General features: G+C 41.7%; 1 protein-coding gene across 1 annotated transcript in view; it reads right to left on the bottom strand.

Annotated features, from left to right (window-relative positions):
* The window catches only part of LOC311116357 (plasma membrane calcium-transporting ATPase 3-like), a gene marked incomplete at both ends in the record, with an annotated part of 155,728 nt that overhangs the window by 46,298 nt on the left and 82,581 nt on the right, over window positions 1-26,849 (bottom strand). Inside the window, one exon of the mRNA XM_084191446.1 lies at window positions 10,899-10,970. Within this exon, the coding sequence (XP_084047572.1) occupies window positions 10,899-10,970 (72 nt within the window). The remainder of the gene's footprint in view (window positions 1-10,898; window positions 10,971-26,849) is intronic.

The raw sequence follows: 26,849 nt of genomic DNA, 5'->3' as shown, positions 1-26,849 counted from the left end.
CCTTTGATGACAGTCTCTGGTGACTGCCTGAATACGGGGGCCTTCAGTGGTACCTTCCCTTTGATGACAGTCTCTGGTGACTGCCTGAATACTGGGGCCTTCAGTGGTACCTTCCCTTTGATGACAGTCTCTGGTGACTGCCTGAATACTGGGGCCTTCAGTGGTACCTTCCCTTTGATGACAGTCTCTGGTGACTGCCTGAATACGGGGGCCTTCAGTGGTACCTTCCCTTTGATGACAGTCTCTGGTGACTGCCTGAATACTGGGGCCTTCAGTGGTACCTTCCCTTTGATGACAGCAAGAGTCTCCTGATCTCTGTGTCATAACCATGTACTGTAGGTAACCACTCAAATTCATAGAAACTGCTACAAACACAATAACTGACTTACAGTATATTCACTTGTCTCTGGCTGCGATGAGACAGGCAGCCCAATTCTGATCTTTTTTCCACTAACTGGTATTTTGACCAATCACATCAGATATTTTTCAGTGTTAATTTGATTGGTCAAAAGATCAATTAGTGAAAGAAATATCAGACTTGGGCTGCTGTCTAAACAGAGTATATTTTTCAAATTTTTCAGTCTTGTCTGGGATATACAGTGCCTTTGGAAAGTATTCAGACCCCTTTACTTTTTCCACATTTTATTAGATAACAGGCTTATTAAAAACTGTATTACATAGGTTTTTTCCCTCATCAATCTACACACAGCAATACCACATAACGACAAAGCAAAAACAGGTTTTTAGAAATGTTTGCTAATATATAAAAAATACAAAAACATAAGTATTCAGACCCTTTACTCAGTACTTTGTTGAAGCACCTTTGGCAGCGATTACAGCCTCGGGTCTTCTTGGGTATGACGCTACAAGCTTGGTACACCTGTATTTGGGGGGTTTCTCCCATTCTTCTCTGCAGATCCTCTCAAGCTCTGTCAGGTTGGATGGGGAGCGTCGCTGCACAGCTATTTTCAGGTCTCTCCAGAGATGTTCGATCGGATTCAAGTCCCGCCTCTGGCTGGGCCACTCAAGGACATTCAAAGACTTGTCCCGAAGCCACTCCTGCGTTGTCTTGGCTGTGTGCTTAGGGTTGTTGTCCTGTTGGAAGGTGAACCTTTGCCCCAGTCTGAGGTCCTGAGCACTCTGGAGCAGGTTTTCATCAAGGATCTCTCTGTACTTTGCTCCGTTAATCTTTGCCTCGATCCTGACTAGTCTCCCAGTCCCTGCCGCTGAAAAACATCCCCAAAGCATGATGCTGCCACCACCATGCTTCACTGTAGGGATGGTGCCATGTTTCCACCCGACGTGATGCTTGGCATTCAGGCCAAATAGTTCAATCTTGGTTTGGGCTTAGTGGGACTATTATTTGTTTTTCAACAGGACAATGACCCAACACACCTCCAGGCTGTGTAAGGGCTATTTTACCAATAAGGAGAGTGATTGAGTGCTGCATCAGATGACCTGGCCTCCACAATCACCCGACCTCAACCAAATTGAGATGGTTTGGGATGAGTCTGACCGCAGAGTGAAGGAAAAGCAGCCAACAAGTGCTCAGCATATGTGGGAACTCCTTCAAGACTGTTGGAAAAGCATTCCAGGTGAAGCTGGTTGAGAGAATGCCAAGAGTGTGCAAAGCTGTCATCAAGGCAAAGGGTGGCTACTTTGAAGAATCTCAAATATAAAATATATTTTGATTTGCTTAACCCTTTTTTGGTTACTACATGATTCCATATGTGTTATTTCATAGTTGTGATGTCTTCACTATTATTCTACAATGTTAAGAATAGTATAAATAAAGAAAAACCCTTGAATGAGTAGGTGTGTCCAAACTTTTGTCTGGTACTGTACATTAATAAAAATGTATTGACCTTGGATGGAAAACGTCTGCCTGTGGTCAGATGTTTAAGTCATCATAGTAGTTAGTAAAAATGAAAAGACCAACAGGCTATGAAAAAGTAATTGTTTTGTAACCTATTAAAAAATGAACATGAGTAGTTTATACAAAACTTTATTGCATTTGGTGGTCATCCCCCAAATGTGACCATTTAAAGTGTTGATAGTTACATCCTTCCTCAGGAAACTTTCTGCTAATAGCTGACAACAGGGTGGCAGGTTTTTTGATGTGCTGCTCTAGTGATCCATAGCCCAGCAGACTCACCTGGGGGTAGGGGGATGGACATGTTAGTTTTTATAAAAGTCTGGGAGTGGGTCAAGTATGCTCTGGATTGATCACAGGTACTTGGTCAGAAGGCTCTGGAGAAATCGCAGGTAGCATTTTTTGTTGTTTTGGCTCTGTACTCCAGCACTTTGTATTTGAAATGATACAATTACTATCTATGAGGTTAAAATGAAGATGGGTGAACCGTTTATAAATTACAGCACTTTTTGTACATTGTCCCCCCCATTTTAGTGGACCACAAGTATTGGAATAATTAACTTATCTGTATTAAAGTAGTAGAAAGTTAAGTATTTGGTCCCATATTCATAGCTTGTGACTCTACAAAATGTGTTGGATGCATTTTCTGTTCGTTTTGGTTGTGTTTCAGATTATTTTGTGCCCAATGGAAGTGAATGGTAAATTAATGGGGATCCTATCATGATTCGTGAATAATGATGAATGAGAAAGTTAGACGCACAAATTTCATATTTCTATCTAACGTTGTGAATAAACTCCAAAGTTTCTTTTTTAACCTGGTGGCTGGGAGGTTCCCAAGTTCTTTACATCTGTCTAGGTGTTAAGGATGTGCTTCAACCTGAGTAAAAGAGCAGAGAGGGGGAAGAAATGAATCTCACTGCTCACATTTCAGTGCTGGTTCAAGTTGCTGAGAACCACAACTACCTTTAATGTGCCATAATTTTGTAAACAATTTTACGTATTCATAAATTGATCAAATTGTCTCCATTTACTTTTAGCTAGCTAGTCTATTTGCTGTGAAATTGAGAGGGCAATTTTTCTTGCCAAACTTTTCAGTCACCAATTAATCAATAAACAGGCAGTGGAATTAAGTAGTTTGACAAGTGTTCAAACGTCAGCAACAAGTCTTTAAAATATAGAGAGCAAATATATAGTTTTTATTTTCTAGAAACCTAGCTGACATTAGCTACAATGCAGTGATGATGGTGGGAGTTAGCTAGCTAGCTTTCCCCCAGCAGTTTCAATTTAGCTAGCAATCTAGCTAGCTAACGACATTTACTGTATATCAGCTTTATCAATCAGATGGTTAACTAGCAAATGTATTTGTTTTCCCCTTGCATCTAAAGTGGTCTGATAAAGCTAGCCAGTTGATAGTAAAGCTAGGATGAATCTCAGAGGCCAGCTAGCAAGCAAGAGCGTCTGTCAATGCATTGGCTGGTCTGGAGTTTGTCTGAAATGTACATTTATATTTCACATGATAAGCAAACTACTATCATGCCTTTTCACAAATAAATCTATGTACACGGATAAACGAGACGATTACCTTCAAGTAGATTGTTTTGGTTTTATTTACCTCATCCTCTATTGCTCATGTGGGTAGCTACTTCCTGAGATTTGATTGATGGAACAATCCAGCCAATGGTTAGACATCTGTGGTTTTGGCAGAGGGAACTGATTGGTCAGGAGTAAAAGGTCCTGCCCCCAGAGCTGCTCAAATATAAATTTTGAACAAAACTTTCTACAAGTTTACGAATCTCTTGGTAACGTGACAACAGTGACAGAACTCAGAGTGCATGCAGATTCAATATCTGCAAGTGTATTTTTGATTCACAGCTAAATATTCATACTTGTAAATGGACTTAAAATAATTCTGAAAATAGATTATGCTTGCAAATCGTATTGAATGTATTCAAATGTCAAGTTACAAGCTTGCAAAATTAAATTACACATTTACGAATCGTAGTTGCAACCACGAATCTCAATGTGTGACAACGAAATTCAAATGACAAACTCACATAGTTCTGTCATCATTATAATCCCATATTCCAAGAGTGTGCAGAGTCTGAGACGCCCAGACCTGAGACGCCCAGACCTGAGACGCCCAGACCTGAGACGCCCAGACCTGAGACGGTGGAGAGGAGGATCTGATGGTGTCAGAGACGCTCAAGTGTTTTGAAAAGAAGGATACCGGTCTGTCGTTTTTGACATCTGAGGGAGCGAGTGTTGGTTTCTTGAGGAGGGGAGCGACTCTGGACATTTTGAAGTCAGAGGGGATGCAGTCAGTGGTCAGGGATGAGTTGATGAGGGAAGTGAGGAATGGTAGAAGGTCTCCAGTGATGGTCTGGACTAGTCTCCAAGTCCCTGCCGCTGAAAAAAATCCTCACAGCATGATGCTGCCACCACCATGCTTCACCGTATTGATGGTGCCAGGTTTCCTCCAGACGTGAGGCTTGGCATTCAGACCAAAAAGTTCAATCTTGGTTTCATCAGACCAGAGAATCTCGTTTCTCATGATCTGAGAGTCTTTAGATGCCTTTTGGCAAACTCCAAGCAGGCTGTCATGTGCCTTTTACTGAGGAGTGGCTTCCATCTGGCCACTCTACCATAAAGGCCTTATTGGTGGAGTGCTGCAGAGATTTCTGTCCTTCTGGAAGGTTCTCCCATCTCCACAGAGGAACTACAGCTCTGTCAGAGTGACCATCGGGTTCTTGGTCACCTCCCTGACCAAGGCCCTTCTCCACCGATTGCTCAGTTTGGCCGGGCGGCCTGCTCTAGGAAGAGTCTTGGTGGTTCCAAATTCTTCCATTTAAGAATGATGGAGGCCGCTGTGTTCTTGGGGACCTTCAGTGCTGCAGAAATGTTTTGGTACCCTTCCCCAGAGCTGTGCCTCAACACAATCCTGTCTCTGAGCTCTATGGACAATTCCTTCAACCTCATGGCTTGGTTTTTGCTCTGACATGCACTGTCAACTGTGGGACCTTATATAGACAGGTGTGTGCCTTTCCAAATCATGTCCAATCAATTGAATTATCCACAGGTGGACTCAAATCAAGTTGTAGAAACATCTCAAGGATGATCAATGGAAACAGGATGAACCTGAGCTCAATTTCCAGTCTCATAGCAAAGGGTTTGAATACTTATGTAAATAAGGTATTTCTGTTTTTTATGTTTAATATATCTGCCAAAATTTCTAAAAACCTTTTTTTTTTTGGGGGTATTGTGTGTAGATTGCTGAGGATTTGTTTTGTATTTAATCCATGATAGAATAAGGCTGTAACGTAACAAAATGTTGGAAAGTCAAGGGGTCTGAATACTTTCCGAATGCACTGAATGTACTGTAGTTTGTGTAAATTACAATAATGTTAATCTAAAAGCCAGAGTCTCAGTAAGTCATATAACTGTGAGAGTGTGTATAAGAGTGTGCAAAGCTTTCATCAAGGCAAAGGGTGGCTACTTTGAAGAATCTCAAATAGGAAATATATTTTGATTTGTGTAACACTTTTTTGGTTACTACATGATTCCATATGTGTTATTTCATAGTTTTGATGTCTTCACTATTATTCTAATATGTAGAAAATAGTAAAAATAAAGAAAAACCCTTGAATGAGTAGGTGTTCTAAAACTTTTGACCGGTAGTGTATATATATATTTTTGTAAATATATATATATATTATTTTAAACATATATCATATAAAAATATATTTTCCTTCTTTATTATTTTCCCCTAACCCTACCACCCCCTCCCCTAACTGGAGTAAATTAATAAAATGTATTTTTTCTTAATTATTTTCCCCTAACCTTTAGCTATAAATAAGGTCAATGTTTTAAAGTAACTCAATTACTTTTACTCTGAGTACTTTTTAAATGAGCAGCTTTTTACTTTTACTTGAGTCTTTGGGAGTGTGGTGCCAGGGAAATAACCTCTCACTCAACGTCAAGAAAACAAAGGAGATGATCGTGGACTTCAGAAAACAGCAGAGGGTGCACCCCCATATCCACATCGACGGGACCGCAGTGGAGAAGGTGGAAAGCTTCAAGTTCCTTGGCGGACACATCACTGACAGAAATGGTCCACTCACGCAGACAGTGTGGTGAAGAAGGCGCAACAGAGCCTCTTCAACCTCAGGAGGCTGAATAAATTTGGCTTGGCCCCTAAAACCCTCACAAACTTTTGCAGATGCACAATTGAGAGCATCCTGTCGGGCTGTATCACCGCCTGGTACGGCAACTGCACCGCCCGCAACCGCAGGGCTCTCCAGAGGGTGGTGCGGTCTGCCGAACTCATTACCGGGGGCAAACTACCCGCCCTTCAAGACACCTACAGCACTCGATGTCACAGGAAGGCCAAAAAGATCATCAAAGACATCAACCACCCGAGCCACTGCCTGTTCACCCCTACTATCATCCAGAAGGCGAGGTCAGTACAGGTGCATCAAAGCTGGGACCGAGAGAATGAAAAACAGCTTCTATCTCAAGGCCATCAGACTGTTAAATAGCCATCACTAGCACATTAGAGGCTGCTGCTGCCTATTGAAATCACTGGCCACTTTAAGAAATGGAACACTAGTCACTTTAATAATGTTTCCATATCTTGCACTACTCATCTCATATGTATATACTGCATTCTATTCTATAATAATAATGCCAAATAATGCCAAGTCTAGGTCCAAAAGACTTCTCAACAGCTTCTACCCCCAAGCCATAAGACTCCTGAACAGCTAATCATGGCTACCCGGACTATTTGCACTGCCCCCCCACCCCATCCTTTTTACGCTGCTGCTACTCTGTTAAGTATTTATGCATAGTCACTTTAACTCTACCCACATGTACATATTACCTCAACTACCTCAACTAGCCGGTGCCCCCGCACATTGACTCTGCAACGGTACCCCCCTGTATATATAGCCTCCCTACTGTCACTTTATTTTACTTCTGCTCTTTTTTTTCTCAACACTTTTTTTGTTGTTGTTTTATTCTTACTTTTTTTTTGTTTAAAATAAATGCACTGTTGGTTAAGGGCTGTAAGTAAGCATTTCACTGTAATGTCTGCACCTGTTGTATTCGGCGCATGTGACCAATAAAATTTGATTTGATTTGATTTGATTTAATATTCTACTGTGTCTTAGTCCATGCCGCTCTGTCATTGCTCGACCATATATGTATATATTCTTAAATTCCATTCCTTACCAGATTTGTGTTTATTGGGTATATGTTGTGAACTTGTTAGATATTACTTGTTAGATATTACTGCACTGTCGGAGCTAGAAGCACAAGCATTTTACTACACCCGCAATAACATCTGCTAAACACGTGTATGTGACAAATAACATTTGATTTGATTAGATTTTGTTACACCGGTAGTTGTCTTCTACTTGAGTAAAATGTAATTAAAGTAACAATGCTTCTACTTGAGGATATTTCTCTTTCCACCCCTTTCTGAAACACAACTTCAAAGGCATTCAACAAGTTTGTAAAATCACAAGCTTGATGTAGTCATTGCGTGCTAGAAATATGGGACCAAATATTAAACTTTTGACTACTTTATTTGTAAGAATCTTTAGGGGTGTCAATAATTTTGACCCCTACCTTTTTGAATAAAAAAAAAAATATATATATATATATATATATATATATATATATATATTTCTCTGAGCAATTGTATTAGTATAAAATAATATCATTTCCTTTTTTGCATACTATAGTAGCTCAGTATTAGAAAACCCTTTTGCAATTATGTTAGCACAGCTGAAAACTGTTGTGCTGATTAAAGAAGCAATAAAACTGGCCTTCTTGAGACTAGTTGAGTATCTGGAGCATCAGCAATTGTGGGTTCGATTACAGGCTCAAAATGGCCAGAAACAAATAACTTTCTTCTGAAACTCGTCAGTCTATTCTTGTTCTGAGAAATGAAGGCTATTCCATGCGAGAAATTGCCAAGAAACTGAAGATCTCGTACAATGCTGTGTACTACTCCCTTCATAGAACAGCGCAAACTGGCTCTAACCAGAAAAGAAAGAGGAGTGGGAGGCCCCAGTGCACAACTGAGCAAGAGGACAAATACATTAGTGTCTAGTTTGAGAAACAGACGCCTCACTGGTCCTCAACTGGCAGCTTCATTAAATAGTACCCGCAAAACACCAGTCTCAACGTTAACAGTGAAGAGGCGACTCCGGGATGCTGACCTTCTAGGCAGAGTAAAAAAAAAAGGCCATATCTCAGACTGGCCAATAAAAATAAAAGATTAAGATGGGCAAAAGAACACTGGACAGAGGAAGATTGGAAAAAAGTGTTATGGACAGACGAATCGAAGTTTGAGGTGTTCGGATCAAAAAGAAGAACATTTGTGAGACGCAAATGAAAAGATGCTGGAGGAGTGCTTGATTCCATCTGTCAAGCATGGTGGAGGCAATGTGATGGTCTGGGGGTGCTTTGGTGGTGGTAAAGTGGGAGATTTGTACAGGGTAAAAGGGATCTTGAAGAAGGAAGGCTCCATTTAGCAACGCCATGCCAAACCCTGAGGACGGTGCTTGATTGGAGCCAATATCCTCCTACAACAGGACAATGACCCAAAGCACAGCTCCAAACTATGCAATAACTATTTAGGGAAGAAGCAGTCAGCTGGTATTCTGTCTATAATGGAGTGGCCAGCACAGTCACCAGATCTCAACCCTATTGAGCTGTTGTGGGAGCAGCTTGACCGTATGGTACGTAAGAAGTGCCCATCAAGCCAATCCAACTTGTGGGAGGTGCTTCAGGAAGCATGGGGTGAAATCTCTTCAGATTACCTCAACAAATTGACAACTAGAATGCCAAAGGTCTGCAAGGCTGTAAATGCTGCAAATGGAGGATTCTTTGATGAAAACAAAGTTTGAAGGACACAATTATTATTTCAATTAAAAATCATTATTTCTAACCTTGTCAATGACTACATTTCCTATGCATTTTGATATATTTCCTATTCATAACTCATTTCATGTATGTTTTCATGGAAAACAAGATAATTTCTAAGTGCCCCCAAACCTTTGAACAGTAGTGTATATACAGGAGTACACTCTGCTAGCCACACACAACCTGGAAACAACAACATATTAAATATTATATTAATCAATATTAATATATATATATATATATATACAGGAGTACACCCTGCTAGCCACACACAACCTGGAAACAACAACATATTAAATATTATATTAATAAATATTAATATATATATATATATATATACAGGAGTACACCCTGCTAGCCACACACAACCTGGAAACAACAACATATTAAATATTATATTAATAAATATTAATATATATATATATATATATATATATATATACAGGAGTACACCCTGCTAGCCACACACAACCTGGAAACAACAACATATTAAATATTATATTAATCAATATTAATATATATATATATATATATACAGGAGTACACCCTGCTAGCCACACACAACCTGGAAACAACAACATATTAAATATTATATTAATCAATATTAATATATATATATACAGGAGTACACCCTGCTAGCCACACACAACCTGGAAACAACAACATATTAAATATTATATTAATAAATATTAATATATATATACACAGGAGTACACCCTGCTAGCCACACACAACCTGGAAACAACAACATATTAAATATTATATTAATCAATATTAATATATATATACACAGGAGTACACCCTGCTAGCCACACACAACCTGGAAACAACAACATATTAAATATTATATTAATAAATATTAATATATATATACAGGAGTACACCCTGCTAGCCACACACAACCTGGAAACAACAACATATTAAATATTATATTAATCAATATTAATATATATATATACAGGAGTACACCCTGCTAGCCACACACAACCTGGAAACAACAACATATTAAATATTATATTAATAAATATTAATATATATATATACAGGAGTACACTCTGCTAGCCACACACAACCTGGAAACAACAACATATTAAATATTATATTAATAAATATTAATATATATATATACAGGAGTACACTCTGCTAGCCACACACAACCTGGAAACAACAACATATTAAATATTATATTAATCAATATTAATATATATATATATACAGGAGTACACCCTGCTAGCCACACACAACCTGGAAACAACAACATATTAAATATTATATTAATCAATATTAATATATATATACACAGGAGTACACCCTGCTAGCCACACACAACCTGGAAACAACAACATATTAAATATTATATTAATAAATATTAATATATATATACACAGGAGTACACCCTGCTAGCCACACACAACCTGGAAACAACAACATATTAAATATTATATTAATCAATATTAATATATATATACACAGGAGTACACCCTGCTAGCCACACACAACCTGGAAACAACAACATATTAAATATTATATTAATAAATATTAATATATATATATACAGGAGTACACCCTGCTAGCCACACACAACCTGGAAACAATAACATATTAAATATTATATTAATCAATATTAATATATATATACACAGGAGTACACCCTGCTAGCCACACACAACCTGGAAACAACAACATATTAAATATTATATTAATCAATATTAATATATATATATACAGGAGTACACTCTGCTAGCCACACACAACCTGGAAACAACAACATATTAAATATTATATTAATCAATATTAATATATATATATACAGGAGTACACCCTGCTAGCCACACACAACCTGGAAACAACAACATATTAAATATTATATTAATCAATATTAATATATATATATATACAGGAGTACACCCTGCTAGCCACACACAACCTGGAAACAACAACATATTAAATATTATATTCATATTATTCTTATATATACACAACAACATTATTAGCACAACAACAACAATATTAACATAACAACAACATTATTGACTCGACCTGTACATCAACATGACAATGTCCTGCATGCTCGTTGCCCATAAAAAAAAAATCTCACCTTCTATTACAAACGTCTCGATGACAAAATACAACACCAAGATGAGCACCGTTATAGCTGACATCACCAGGCCTAGACAGAGAGAGAGAGAATGCTGTGTGACCATATAACTTTTAGCAGACGCTCTTATCCAGAGCGACTTACAGTTAGTGAGTGCATACATTTTTCATACTGGCCCCCCGTGGGAATCGAACCCACAACCCTGGCGTTGCAAGCGCCATGCTCTACCAACTGAGCTACAGGAGGGGCCAATGACGCTCTAATGTTACATAAGGCCATACAAATTTAATTGACTGTATAACAGAGGCGAGCAAAAAAAAAAAGGAAGAAATATCTAAAATTGACTCCAAATTCAAAATTTCAAATGGGGGGGGTGCTTATATTTGTCCTGTTTCACATATGTACAAGTGTGTGACCTGTAAAAGTGTGTGGTATGAAATGGAAATGTGTTTTTTGCATATCCCACTCCCCTAAAACACAGGTAGGAGAGTGGGGTCACGGCCAGGGATCAGCCATTATCAACAGCAACCCTGGAGTAATTAGTGTTAAGTGCCTTGCTCAAGGGCACATTGACAGATTTGATACCAAGTGGCATGTTCTGGTCTCTATAGTGTTTTTTTTTCTTGTAATGAACTGCTTTCCTTCTTGTTGATACACAGTGCTCATGGACCTGACTTTTTTGAATTGTTGATTGAGCCTCACCACCTCTTCCCCCTTTAAGAACATCGGGACATCCGCAGTGGACACACATCTGGACATCCACAGTGGACACACATCTGGACATCCACAGTGGACACACATCTGGACATCCACAGTGGGGACACATCTGGACATCCACAGTGGGGACACATCTGAATATCCACAGTGGACACACATCTGGACATCCACAGTGGACACACATGTGGACATCCACAGTGGACACACATCTGGACATCCACAGTGGACACACATCTGGGACTGCTGATTAATACTGTGTCTCACTCTTTTATTCCACAGGTTAGAGCCATTACCTGGTGATATGGACTGTCTTATTGAAAGCCATTACCTGTTGATATGGACTGTCTTATTGAAAGCCATTACCTGCTGGTGATATGGACTGTCTTATTGAAAGCCATTACCTGCTGGTGATATGGACTGTCTTATTGAAAGCCATTACCTGCTGGTGATATGGACTGTCTTATTGAAAGCCATTACCTGCTGGTGATATGGACTGTCTTATTGAAAGCCATTACCTGCTGGTGATATGGACTGTCTTATTGAAAGCCATTACCTGCTGGTGATATGGACTGTCTTATTGAAAGCCATTACCTGCTGGTGATATGGACTGTCTTATTGAAAGCCATTACCTGCTGGTGATATGGACTGTCTTATTGAAAGCCATTACCTGCTGGTGATATGGACTGTCTTATTGAAAGCCATTACCTGCTGGTGATATGTACTGTCTTATTGAAAGCCATTACCTGGTGATATGGACTGTCTTATTGAAAGCCATTACCTGTTGATATGGACTGTCTTATTGAAAGCCATTACCTGTTGATATGGACTGTCTTATTGAAAGCCATTACCTGTTGATATGGACTGTCTTATTGAAAGCCATTACCTGGTGATATGGACTGTCTTATTGAAAGCCATTACCTGTTGATATGGACTGTCTTATTGAAAGCCATTACCTGCTGGTGATATGGACTGTCTTATTGAAAGCCATTACCTGGTGATATGGACTGTCTTATTGAAAGCCATTACCTGTTGATATGGACTGTCTTATTGAAAGTCATTACCTGCTGGTGATATGGACTGTCTTATTGAAAGCCATTACCTGGTGATATGGACTGTCTTATTGAAAGCCATTACCTGTTGATATGGACTGTCTTATTGAAAGCCATTACCTGTTGATATGGACTGTCTTATTGAAAGCCATTACCTGTTGATATGGACTGTCTTATTGAAAGCCATTACCTGGTGATATGGACTGTCTTATTGAAACAGCTCTGAACCACATACTGTATAAAACATTTCTCATCCCAAATGAATTGGACAGTTTTCTGTTTTTGTCTAGACAGTTTAATTTTGTCATACAAGCACCTTGTTTTCTCACATTCAACACAGTTGATGGTTTCTCTCACCTTTGCACTGACCATAACAGCACTCCTCTTCACTTCTCTGTTGGCTGTTATAGAAGGCCTTGGCAGTGGTGTCCAAGCTGTACAGAAAATCACATTTCTGGTACTCATGTCTGACTGCTGTCAATGTTGGATCAGGCACAAACCTTCATTTCTTGAATGGTTATTCTGGCAGGCATGGAGGATTAGTGCGGTTCCACCATGGATAATCTCCTTCACATGTCTTGATCTGCACCATGTATTGAGACATCTTCAAATGTCTGTCCTGGAATTGCTTGTACCGTTCCTTGTCAAGGTCCTTCCTGCTGAGGTCATGTATCGTGTCAACTTCTATAATCAATGATGTTGAATTGTTGCGCAATATTGGCAATTTCACCCTGTGTTGCGGGCTGATGTACTTCAATGTGTGTTCCTTCCACTTAAGTCGGTCAAACCAATCACTCACAAGAGCTGCAACATGATTTATGCTGTTTCAAAGGTCCCTTTCAGGTCTGGGTGTTTTGGTGATTGTTTCATGTAGGCTCGTCATTGTGCTACACTTCTTCACACGCTTCTCCTTTGATTTTTCCATCTTCTCCCTGGCCAGGGCTGTTCCCTGCAGTCCCAAGTTTAGAAGGGAATTCACGCTCTTGGCAGGGTTGGCCCAGCTGTCACCTGGTGCTGTTCTACAGGTGATAAGCATGTCAAGATCCAGTTGAATAAACAGGAGTGTGAGGCATGCTTGAACAGAACAGAGCTATAGGTGGTTCTGTGGTCTGGCCCACCATCAGATTGAATTATCAAGATTAATTTGTTGAGAGAGACTCAATCTTCACTGTAGTTCCATCTTCTAAAGACAGGTACGCAACTTTCACTGGGGACGGGGGGACATGTCCCCCCCACATTCTGTAATTGCATTTTTGTCACCCCCAGTTTTATAATTGGAATGTGATACAAAACAAGGCAACGGTTTGCTTTAGGACCATGCGGACACCTCCGAACGGTCAGGTAGGCTGTTTGGAATGTTTATCTCACTGGATAAAAAAAATAAATAATTATAATTATGTCCCCCCCCACTTCTAAAACCAAAGTTGCGCCCCCTGTCTAAAGATGCTGAGATTTGTGTGTCGAAGAGGGCTGGATGGCTGGAAAACCTTGTCCTTGACAGTGACATGCACTTTCTCATTATAAAAATGACCCAGATTGAGATGCTGGGATGTCTGGGATCAACATGATAGATTGGTACAATTCCGCTGATGCAGTCGGCAGCTGCTAGAACTGTCCCAGTCATATGAGCAATGCTTAAAGACCTGCCTCTGTTACACCTACAGGCTGGCCAGGTCCTCCGACTGGGATGATTGCCTCATCATCCACACTTAACATTTCACACTCCTGCTGCCACATGCAGGCAAACTGTTTCATGTAGTTCCACTGTCCTGCAACAAACTTTGAGTCCTGATGTCCCTTCCTAATTGATTGCCCGAGATTGGACCATTAACTTGAGGTCAACCCTTCCTGTGTACTGGAGAGCAGACTTGGACCATGGATTCTTGGGTGTAAACTGCAGTCGCAGTCACTGTGTTGATGGGATTTTAGTTTCTGGTGGAAGCCGCTTTTCCACTGTGTCACGCAAGTCCTCCACTGATATAGCAAAAGGTAAGAACTAGTACTCCCCATGTCTGTGATCGTTGACTTGAGCTGTGTATTGGTCAACATACTTCTGTACTTCCTCCCAAAAGGGCTAGAATGAGGATTGTGGTTTGCCATTCAGCTTCCTTAAATCCATGATCAGGTCTGGGTCATCACCATCAAGGAGGAACAAGGATACTCTCTGGGTCATCACCATCAAGGAGGAACACGGATACTCTCTGGGTCATCACCATCAAGGAGGAACAAGGATACTCTCTGGGTCATCACCATCAAGGAGGAACACGGATACTCTCTGGGTCATCACCATCAAGCAGGAACAAGGATACTCTCTGGGTCATCACCATCAAGCAGGAACAAGGATACTCTCTGGGTCATCACCATCAAGCAGGAACAAGGATACTCTCTGGGTCATCACCATCAAGGAGGAACAAGGATACTCTCTGGGTCATCACCATCAAGGAGGAACAAGGATACTCTCTGGGTCATCACCATCAAGCAGGAACAAGGATACTCTCTGGGTCATCACCATCAAGCAGGAACACGGATACTCTCTGGGTCATCACCATCAAGGAGGAACAAGGATACTCTCTGGGTCATCACCATCAAGGAGGAACAAGGATACTCTCTGGGTCATCACCATCAAGCAGGAACACGGATACTCTCTGGGTCATCACCATCAAGGAGCAACACAGATACTCTCTCATCAAGCAGACCCTGTTCAGCATCATCTGTCAGAAACTGCTGTTCACTTTGGCAGCATGTGCTTTTTGCTCTAGTGCGGTATGTTGGTATTTATTTTCTCAGTGTGGAGATGACATAAGCTTGCCTGGTCTCATGAAGCCACTGCTATCTGACATAAGCTTACCTGGTCTCATGAAGCCACTGCTATCTGACATAAGCTTAACTGGTCTCATGAAGCCGCTGCTATCTGACAGAAGCTTACCTGGTCTCATGAAGCCGCTGCTATCTGACAGAAGCTTACCTGGTCTCATGAAGCCATCGCTATCTGACATAAGCTTGCCTGGTCCCATGAAGCCGCTGCTATCTGACAGAAGCTTACCTGGTCTCATGAAGCCGCTGCTATCTGACAGAAGCTTGCCTGGTCTCATGAAGCCATCGCTATCTGACATAAGCTTGCCTGGTCCCATGAAGCCGCTGCTATCTGACAGAAGCTTGCCTGGTCCCATGAAGCCACTGCTATCTGACAGAAGCTTGCCTGGTCCCATGAAGCCATCGCTATCTGACAGAAGCTTGCCTGGTCCCATGAAGCCACTGCTATCTGACAGAAGCTTGCCTGGTCTCATGAAGCCATCGCTATCTGACATAAACTTGCCTGGTCCCATGAAGCCGCTGCTATCTGACAGAAGCTTGCCTGGTCATATGAAGCCACTGCTATCTGACAGAAGCTTGCCTGGTCTCATGAAGCCATCGCTATCTGACATAAACTTGCCTGGTCCCATGAAGCCGCTGCTATCTGACAGAAGCTTGCCTGGTCATATGAAGCCATCGCTATCTGACAGAAGCTTGCCTGGTCTCATTAAGCCACTGCTATCTGACAGAAGCTTGCCTGGTGCTATGAAGCCATCGCTATCTGAGGATACCTTCCATATGTATATCAGAGTGCTAGGTAGTTACCACAGGAATACTTGTAGAAAGTAAAAGTCAATGGAAGTTTCAAGTTGTCAATCCATTTCCTACCCTGGAATGTGTCTTCAGGAGAGGAGTCCAGTAGGAAGCGGGGGTGATGTTGGGGCATTTTCTCCAAAGCTTGCAACAGAGTGATGTACTGGGGGCTTACCGGTCCTCATGATGTTCTCACCGTGTAGCATAAAAACATCCAAATCTGGTGTGTGTTTGTGAGTGGACTGTTGGTGACGTCACCATGGATCTGTTACGTGCATCACATCCTCTCTGACTTGGAATACAGAACAAAGAAACAGGCAGAGACGTTTTTAAAACATAAAGCTTTTGGAAATACATCATAGATGGTGCCGCTTTCCATCATCACACAGTGAATCTACAAGGAGTAGTAGCTTTCAAATCACCACACAGTGAATCTACAAGGAGTAGTAGCTTTCCATCATCACACAGTGAATCTACAAGGAGTAGTAGCTTTCCATCACCACACAGTGAATTTACAAGGAGTAGTAGCTTTCCAACATCACACAGTGAATCTACAAGCAGTAGTAGATTTCCATCACCACACAGTGAATCTACGAGGAGTAGTAGCTTTACAACATCACACGGTGAATCTACATGGAGTAGTAGCTTTCCATCACCACACAGTGAATCTACAAGGAGTAGTAGCTTTCCATCATCACACAGTGAATCTACAAGGAGTAGTAGCTTTCCATCATCACACAATTAATCTACAAGGAGTAGTAGCTTTCCAACATCACAGTGAATCTACAAGGAGTAGTCGCTTTCCATCACCACAGTGAATCTACAAGGAGTAGTAGCTTTCCATCATCACACAGTGAATCTACAAGGAGTAGTAGATTTACAACATCACACAGTGAATCTACAAGGAGTAGTAGCTTTCCATAATCACACAGTGAATCTACAAGGAGTAGTAGCTTTCCATCATCACACAGTGAATCTACAAGGAGTAGTAGCTTTTCATCATCACACAGTGAATCTACAAGGAGTAGTTGCTTTCCATCACCACACAGTGAATCTAAAAGGAGTAGTATCTTTCCATCACCACAGTGAATCTACAAGGAGAGGTAGCTTTCCATCACCACAGTGAATCTACAAGGAGTAGTATCTTTCCATCACTAGAGTGAATCTACAAGGAGAAGTAGCTTTCCATCATCACACACAGTGAAACTACAAGGAGTAGTAGCTTTCCATCATCACACAGTGAATCTACAAGGAGTAGTAGCTTTCCATCATCACACAGTGAATCTACAAGGAGTAGTAGCTTTCCATCATCACACAGTACATCTACAAGGAGTAGTAGCTTTCATTCATCACACAGTGAATCTACAAGCAGTAGAAGCTTTCCATCACCACAGTGAATCTACAAGGAGTAGTAGCTTTCCATCATCACACAGTACATCTACAAGGAGTAGTAGCTTTCCATCATCACACAGTGAATCTACAAGGAGTAGTAGCTTTCCATTATCAGACACAGTGAATCTATAAGGAGTAGTAGCTTTCCATCATCACACAGTACATCTACAAGGAGTAGTAGCTTTCATTCATCACACAGTGAATCTACAAGGAGTAGTAGCTTTCCATCATCAGACAGTGAATCTACAAGGGGTAGAAGCTTTCCAACACCACAGTGAATCTACAAGGAGTAGTAGCTTTCCAACATCACCACAGTGAATCTACAAGGAGTAGTAGCTTTCCATCATCACACAGTACATCTACAAGGAGTAGTAGCTTTCCATCATCACACAGGGAATCTACAAGGAGCAGTAGCTTTCCATTATCAGACACAGTGAATCTATAAGGAGTAGTAGCTTTCCAACCGCAGACACAGTGAATCTAAAAGGAGTAGTAGCTTTCCATCATCACATTGAATCTACAAGGAGTAGTAGCTTTCAAACCGCAGACACAGTGAATCTACAAGGAGTAGTAGGTTTCCATCATCAAAGTGAATCTACAATTAGTAGTAGCTTTCTATCATCTCACAGTGAATCTACAAGGAGTATTAGCTTTCCATTATCAGACACAGTGAATCTACAAGGAGTAGTAGCTTTCCATCATCGCACAGTGTATCTACAAGGAGTAGTAGCTTTCCAACCGCAGACACAGTGAATCTACAAGGAGTAGTAGCTTTCCATCATCACAGTGAATCTACAAGGAGTAGTAGCTTTCCATCATCTCACAGTGAATCTACAAGGAGTAGTAGCTTTCCAACATCACACAGTGAATCTACAAGGAGTAGTAGCTTTCCATCATCACACAGTGAATCTAAAAGGAGTAGTAGCTTTCCAACACCACAGTGAATCTACAAGGAGAAGTAGCTTTCCATCATCAGACAAAGTGAATCTACAAGGAGTAGTAGCTTTCCATCATCAGACACTGTGAATCTACAAGGAGTAGTAGCTTTCCATCACCACAGCGAATCTACAAGGAGTAGTAGCTGTTCATCATCAGACAGTGAATCTACAAGGGGTAGTAGCTTTCCAACACCACAGTGAATCTACAAGGAGTAATAGCTTTCCAACATCACCACAGTGAATCTACAAGGAGTAGTAGCTTTCCATCATCACACAGTAAATCTACAAGGAGTAGTAGCTTTCCATCATCACACAGTGAATCTACAAGTAGTAGTAGCTTTCCATTATCAGACACAGTGAATCTACAAGGAGTAGTAGCTTTCCAACCGCAGACACAGTGAATCTATAAGGAGTAGTAGCTTTCCATCATCACAGTGAATCTACAAGGAGTAGTAGCTTTCAAACCGCAGACACAGTGAATCTACAAGGAGTAGTAGCTTTCCATCATCACAGTGACTCTACAAGGAGTAGTAGCTTTCTATCATCTCACAGTGAATCTACAAGGAGTAGTAGCTTTCCATTATCAGACACAGTGAATCTACAAGGATTAGTAGCTTTCCATCATCACAGAGTGAATCTACAAGGAGTAGTAGCTTTCCATCATCTCACAGTGAATCTACAAGGAGTAGTAGCTTTCCAACATCACACAGTGAATCTACAAGGAGTAGTAGCTTTCCATCATCACACAGTGAATCTAAAAGGAGTAGTAGCTTTCCAACACCACAGTGAATCTACAAGGAGTAGTAGCTTTCTATCATCTCACAGTGAATCTACAAGGAGTAGTAGCTTTCCATTATCAGACACAGTGAATCTACAAGGAGTAGTAGCTTTCCATCATCGCACAGTGTATCTACAAGGAGTAGTAGCTTTCCAACCGCAGACACAGTGAATCTACAAGGAGTAGTAGCTTTCCATCATCACAGTGAATCTACAAGGAGTAGTAGCTTTCCAACATCACACAGTGAATCTACAAGGAGTAGTAGCTTTCCAACCGCAGACACAGTGAATCTACAAGGAGTAGTAGCTTTCCATCATCACAGTGAATATACAAGGAGTAGTAGCTTTCAAACCGCAGACACAGTGAATCTACAAGGAGTAGTAGCTTTCCATCATCACAGTGAATCTACAAGGAGTAGTAGCTTTCTATCATCTCACAGTGAATCTACAAGGAGTAGTAGCTTTCCATTATCAGACACAGTGAATCTACAAGGAGTAGTAGCTTTCCATCATCACAGAGTGAATCTACAAGGAGTAGTAGCTTTCCATCATCGCACAGTGTATCTACAAGGAGTAGTAGCTTTCCATCATCACAGTGAATCTACAAGGAGTAGTAGCTTTCCATCATCTCACAGTGAATCTACAAGGAGTAGTAGCTTTCCAACATCACACAGTGAATCTACAAGGAGTAGTAGCTTTCCATCATCACACAGTGAATCTAAAAGGAGTAGTAGCTTTCCAACACCACAGTGAATCTACAAGGAGTAGTAGCTTTCTATCATCTCACAGTGAATCTACAAGGAGTAGTAGCTTTCCATTATCAGACACAGTGAATCTACAAGGAGTAGTAGCTTTCCATCATCGCACAGTGTATCTACAAGGAGTAGTAGCTTTCCAACCGCAGACACAGTGAATCTACAAGGAGTAGTAGCTTTCCATCATCTCACAGTGAATCTACAAGGAGTAGTAGCTTTCCATCATCACACAGTGAATCTACAAGGAGTAGTAGCTTTCCAACACCACAGTGAATCTACAAGGAGAAGTAGCTTTCCATCACCACAGCGAATCTACAAGGAGTAGTAGCTTTCCATCATCAGACAGTGAATCTACAAGGGGTAGTAGCTTTCCAACACCACAGTGAATCTACAAGGAGTAGTAGCTTTCCAACATCACCACAGTGAATCTACAAGGAGTAGTAGCTTTCCATCATCACACAGTAAATCTACAAGGAGTAGTAGCTTTCCATCATCACACAGTGAATCTACAAGGAGTAGTAGCTTTCCATTATCAGACACAGTGAATCTACAAGGAGTAGTAGCTTTCCAACCGCAGACACAGTGAATCTACAAGGAGTAGTAGCTTTCCATCATCACAGTGAATCTACAAGGAGTAGTAGCTTTCAAACCGCAGACACAGTGAATCTACAAGGAGTAGTAGCTTTCCATCATCACAGTGAATCTACAAGGAGTAGTAGCTTTCTATCATCTCACAGTGAATCTACAAGGAGTAGTAGCTTTCCATTATCAGACACAGTGAATCTACAAGGAGTAGTAGCTTTCCATCATCACACAGTGAATCTACAAGGAGTAGTAGCTTTCCATCATCACACGGTGTATCTACAAGGAGTAGTAGCTTTCCATCATCACAGTGAATCTACAAGGAGTAGTAGCTTTCCATCATCTCACAGTGAATCTACAAGGAGTAGTAGCTTTCCAACATCACACAGTGAATCTACAAGGAGTAGTAGCTTTCCATCATCACACAGTGAATCTAAAAGGAGTAGTAGCTTTCCAACACCACAGTGAATCTACAAGTAGAAGTAGCTTTCCATCATCAGACACAGTGAATCTACAAGGAGTAGTAGCTTTCCATCATCTCAGTGAATCTACAAGGAGAAGTAGCTTTCCAACATCACACAGTTAATCTACAAGGAGAAGTAGCTCTCCATCATCAGACAGAGTGAATCTACAAGGGGTAGTAGCTTTCCAACACCAAAGTGAATCTACAAGGAGTAGTAGCTTTCCAACATCACCACAGTGAATCTACAAGGAGTAGTAGCTTTCCATCATCACACAGTACATCTACAAGGAGTAGTAGCTTTCCATCATCACACAGTGAATCTACAAGGAGTAGTAGCTTTCCATTATCAGACACAGTGAATCTACAAGGAGTAGTAGCTTTCCAACCGCAGACACAGTGAATCTAAAAGGAGTAGTAGCTTTCCATCATCACAGTGAATTTACAAGGAGTAGTAGCTTTCAAACCGCAGACACAGTGAATCTACAAGGAGTAGTAGCTTTCCATCATCACAGTGAATCTACAAGGAGTAGTAGCTTTCTATCATCTCACAGTGAATCTACAAGGAGTAGTAGCTTTCCATTATCAGACACAGTGAATTTACAAGGAGTAGTAGCTTTCCATCATCGCACAGTGTATCTACAAGGAGTAGTAGCTTTCCATCATCACAGTGAATCTACAAGGAGTAGTAGCTTTCCATCATCACAAAGTGAATCTACAAGGAGTAGTAGCTTTCCATCATCGCACAGTGTATCTACAAGGAGTAGTAGCTTTCCAACCGCAGACACAGTGAATCTACAAGGAGTAGTAGCTTTCCATCATCTCACAGTGAATCTACAAGGAGTAGTAGCTTTCCAACATCACACAGTGAATCTACAAGGAGTAGTAGCTTTCCATCATCACACAGTGAATCTAAAAGGAGTAGTAGCTTTCCAACACCACAGTGAATCTACAAGGAGAAGTAGCTTTCCATCATCAGACACAGTGAATCTACAAGGAGTAGTAGCTTTCCATAATCAGACACAGTGAATCTACAAGGAGTAGTAGCTTTCCATCATCACAGTGAATCTACAAGGAGAAGTAGCTTTCCAACATCACACAGTTAATCTACAAGGAGAAGTAGCTCTCCATCATCAGACAGAGTGAATCTACAAGGAGTAGTAGCTTTCCACCATCACACAGTGAATCTACAAGGAGTAGTAGCTTTACAACATCACACAGTGAATCTACAAGGAGTAGGAGCTTTCCAACATCACCACAGTAAATCTACAAGGAGTAGTAGCTTTCCAAACGCAGGCACAAAGAATCTACAAGGAGTAGTAGCTTTCCAACATCACACAGTGAATCTACAAGGAGTAGTAGCTTTCCATCATCACACACAATGAATATACATGGAGTAGTAGCTTTACAATATCACACAGTGAATCTACAAGGAGTAGTAACTTTCCATCACCACACAGTGAATCTACAAGGAGTAGTAGCTTTCCATAATCACACAGTGAATCTACAAGGAGTAGTTGCTTTCCATCACCACACAGTGAATCTACAAGGAGTAGTAGCTTTCCATCATCACACACAGTGAAACTACAAGGAGTAGTAGCTTTCCATCATCACACAGTGAATCTACAAGGAGTAGTAGCTTTCCATCATCACACAGTACATCTACAAGGAGTAGTAGCTTTCATTCATCACACAGTGAATCTACAAGCAGTAGTAGCTTTCCATCACCACAGTGAATCTACAAGGAGTAGTAGCTTTCCATCATCAGACAGTGAATCTACAAGGGGTAGTAGCTTTCCAACACCACAGTGAATCTACAAGGAGTAGTAGCTTTCCAACATCACCACAGTGAATCTACAAGGAGTAGTAGCTTTCCATCTTCACACAGTACATCTACAAGGAGTAGTAGCTTTCCATCATCACACAGTGAATCTACAAGGAGTAGTAGCTTTCCATTATCAGACACAGTGAATCTATAAGGAGTAGTAGCTTTCCAACCGCAGACACAGTGAATCTAAAAGGAGTAGTAGCTTTCCATCATCACAGTGAATCTACAAGGAGTAGTAGCTTTCAAACCGCAGACACAGTGAATCTACAACGAGTAGTAGCTTTCTATCATCTCACAATGAATATACAAGGAGTAGTAGCTTTCCATTATCAGACACAGTGAATCTACAAGGAGTAGTAGCTTTCCATCATCACACAGTGTATCTACAAGGAGTAGTAGCTTTCCAACCGCAGACACAGTGAATCTACAAGGAGTAGTAGCTTTCCATCATCACACAGTGAATCTAAAAGGAGTAGTAGCTTTCCAACACCACAGTGAATCTACAAGGAGAAGTAGCTTTCCATCATCAGACACAGTGAATCTACAAGGAGTAGTAGCTTTCCATCATCAGACACTGTGAATCTACACGGAGTAGTAGCTTTCCATCACCACAGTGAATCTACAAGGAGTAGTAGCTTTCCATCATCACACAGTGAATCTCCAAGGAGTAGTAGCTTTCCAACATCACACAGTAAATCTACAAGGAGGGCAGCTGAGCGGAAATGGAAGAAAACTAGACTCCCTGCGGACCTGGCATCTTTTCACTCCCTCCTCTCTACTTTTTCTTCATCTGTTTCTGCTGCTAAGGCCACTTTCTACCACTCTAAATTCCAAGCATCTGCCTCTAACCCTAGGAAGCTCTTTGCCACATTCTCCTCCCTGCTGAATCCTCCTCCCCCCCCCCCTCCTCCCTCTCTGTGGATGACTTTGTCAACCACTTTGAAAAGAAGGTTGACGACATCCGATCCTCGTTTGTTAAGTCTAATGACACTGCTGGTCCTGCTCACACTGCCCTACCCTATGCTTTGACTTCTTTCTCCCCTCTCTCTCCAGATAAAATCTTGCGACTTGTGACTACAGGCCGCCCAACAACCTGCCCGCTTGACCCCATCCACTCCTCTCTTCTCCAGACCATCTCCGGTGACCTTCTCCCCTACCTCACCTCGCTGATCAACTCATCCTTGACCGCTGGCTATGTCCCTTCCGTCTTCAAGAGAGCGAGAGTTGCACCCCTTCTCAAAAAACCAACACTTGATCCCTCTGATGTCAACAACTACAGACCAGTATCCCTTCTTTCTTTTCTTTCCAAAACTATTGAGCGTGCCGTCTTTAGCCAACTCTCTTGCTATCTCTCTCAGAATGACCTTCTTGATCCAAACCAGTCAGGTTTCAGGACTGGTCATTCAACTGAGACTGCTCTTCTCTGTGTCACGGAGGCTCTCCGCACTGCTAAAGCTAACTCTCTCTCCTCTGCTCTTGTCCTTCTAGACCTGTCTGCTGCCTTTGATACTGTGAACCATCAGATCCTCCTCTCCACCCTCTCCGAGCTGGGCATCTCCGGCGCGGCTCACTCTTGGATTGCGTCCTACCTGACCGGTCGCTCCTACCAAGTGGCGTGGCGAGAAGCTGTCTCCGCACCACGTGCTCTCACCACTGGTGTCCCCCAGGGCTCAGTTCTAGGCCCTCTCCTATTCTCGCTATACACCAAGTCACTTGGCTCTGTCATACCCTCACATGGCCTCTCCTATCATTGCTACGCTGACGATACACAACTAATCTTCTCCTTTCCCCCTTCTGATAACCAGGTGGCGAATCGCATCTCTGCATGTCTGGCAGACATATCAGTATGGATGACGGATCACCACCTCAAGCTGAACCTTGGCAAGACGGAGCTGCTCTTCCTCCCGGGGAAGGACTGCCCGTTCCATGATCTCGCCATCACGGTTGACAACTCCGTTGTGTCCTCCTCCCAGAGTGCGAAGAGCCTTGGCGTGACCCTGGACAACACCCTGTCGTTCTCCGCTAACATCAAGGCGGTGACCCGATCCTGCAGGTTCATGCTCTACAACGTTTGGAGAGTACGACCCTGCCTTACACAGGAAGCGGCACAGGTCCTAATCCAGGCACTTGTCATCTCCCGTCTGGATTACTGCAACTCGCTGTTGGCTGGGCTCCCTGCCTGTGCCATTAAACCCCTACAACTCATCCAGAATGCCGCAGCCCGTCTGGTGTTCAACCTTCCCAAGTTCTCTCACGTCACCCCGCTCCTCCGCACACTCCACTGGCTTCCAGTTGAAGCTCGCATCTGTTATAAGTCCATGGTGCTTGCCTATGGAGCTGTGAGGGGAACGGCACCTCCGTACCTTCAGGCTCTGATCAGTCCCTACACCCAAACGAGGGCATTGCGTTCATCCACCTCTGGCCTGCTGGCTCCCCTTCCTCTGCGGAAGCATAGTTCCCGCTCAGCCCAGTCAAAACTGTTCGCTGCTCTGGCACCCCAATGGTGGAACAAGCTCCCTCACGACGCCAGGACAGCGGAGTCACTCACCACCTTCCGGAGACATTTGAAACCCCACCTCTTTAAGGAATACCTGGGATAGGATAAAGTAATCCTTCTACCCCCCCCCCCCCCCCCCCAAAAAAAAAAAAAAAAAAAAAAACTTTTTTTGTAAAGTGGTTATCCCACTGGCTATAGGGTGAATGCTCCAATTTGTTAGTCGCTCTGGAGAAGAGCGTCTGCTAAATGACGTAAATGTAAATGTAAATGTAAGGAGTAGTAGCTTTCCAACATCACACAGTGAATCTACAAGGAGTAGTAGCTTTCCATCATCACACAGTGAAACTACAAGGAGTAGTAGCTTTCCATCATCACACAGTGAATCTACAAGGAGTAGTAGCTTTTCATCATCACACAGTGAATCTACAAGGAGTAGTTGCTTTCCATCACCACACAGTGAATCTACAAGGAGTAGTAGCTTTCCATCACCACAGTGAATCTACAAGGAGTAGTATCTTTCCATCACCACAGTGAATCTACAAGGAGAAGTAGCTTTCCATCATCACACACAGTGAAACTACAAGGAGTAGTAGCTTTCCATCATCACACAGTGAATCTACAAGGAGTAGTAGCTTTCCATCATCACACAGTGAATCTACAAGGAGTAGTACCTTTCCATCATCACACAGTGAATCTACAAGGAGTAGTAGCTTTCCATCATCACACAGTGAATCTAAAAGGAGTAGTAGCTTTCCATCACCACAGTGAATCTACAAGGAGTAGTAGCTTTCCATCACCACAGTGAATCTACAAGGAATAGTAGCTTTCCATCATCACACAGTGCATCTACAAGGAGTAGTAGCTTTACAACATCACACAGTGAATCTACAAGGAGTAGTAGCTTTCCATCATCACAGTGAATCTACAAGGAGTAGTAGCTTTCCGTCATCACACAGTGAATCTAAAAGGAGTAGTAGCTTTCCAACATCACACAGTGAATCTACAAGGAGTAGTAGCTTTCCAACATCACACAGTGAATCTACAAGGAGTAGTAGCTTTCCATCATCACAGTGAATCTACAAGGAGTAGTAGCTTTACAACATCACACAGTGAATCTACAAGGAGTAGTAGCTTTCCAACATCACAGAGTGAATCTACAAGGAGTAGTAGCTTTCCATCACCACAGTGAATCTACAAGGAGTAGTAGCTTTCCATCATCACACAGTGAATCTACAAGGAGTAGTAGCTTTACAACATCACACAGTGAATCTACAAGAAGTAGCTTTCCAACATCACACAGTGAATCTACAAGAAGTAGCTTTCCAACATCACATAGTGAATCTACAAGGA

This window comes from Coregonus lavaretus (assembly GCF_964263955.1).
Source record: "Coregonus lavaretus genome assembly, contig: HAP1_SCAFFOLD_491, whole genome shotgun sequence".
Taxonomy (NCBI): domain Eukaryota; kingdom Metazoa; phylum Chordata; class Actinopteri; order Salmoniformes; family Salmonidae; genus Coregonus; species Coregonus lavaretus.
This window is presented reverse-complemented; position numbering and strand designations above follow the sequence as displayed.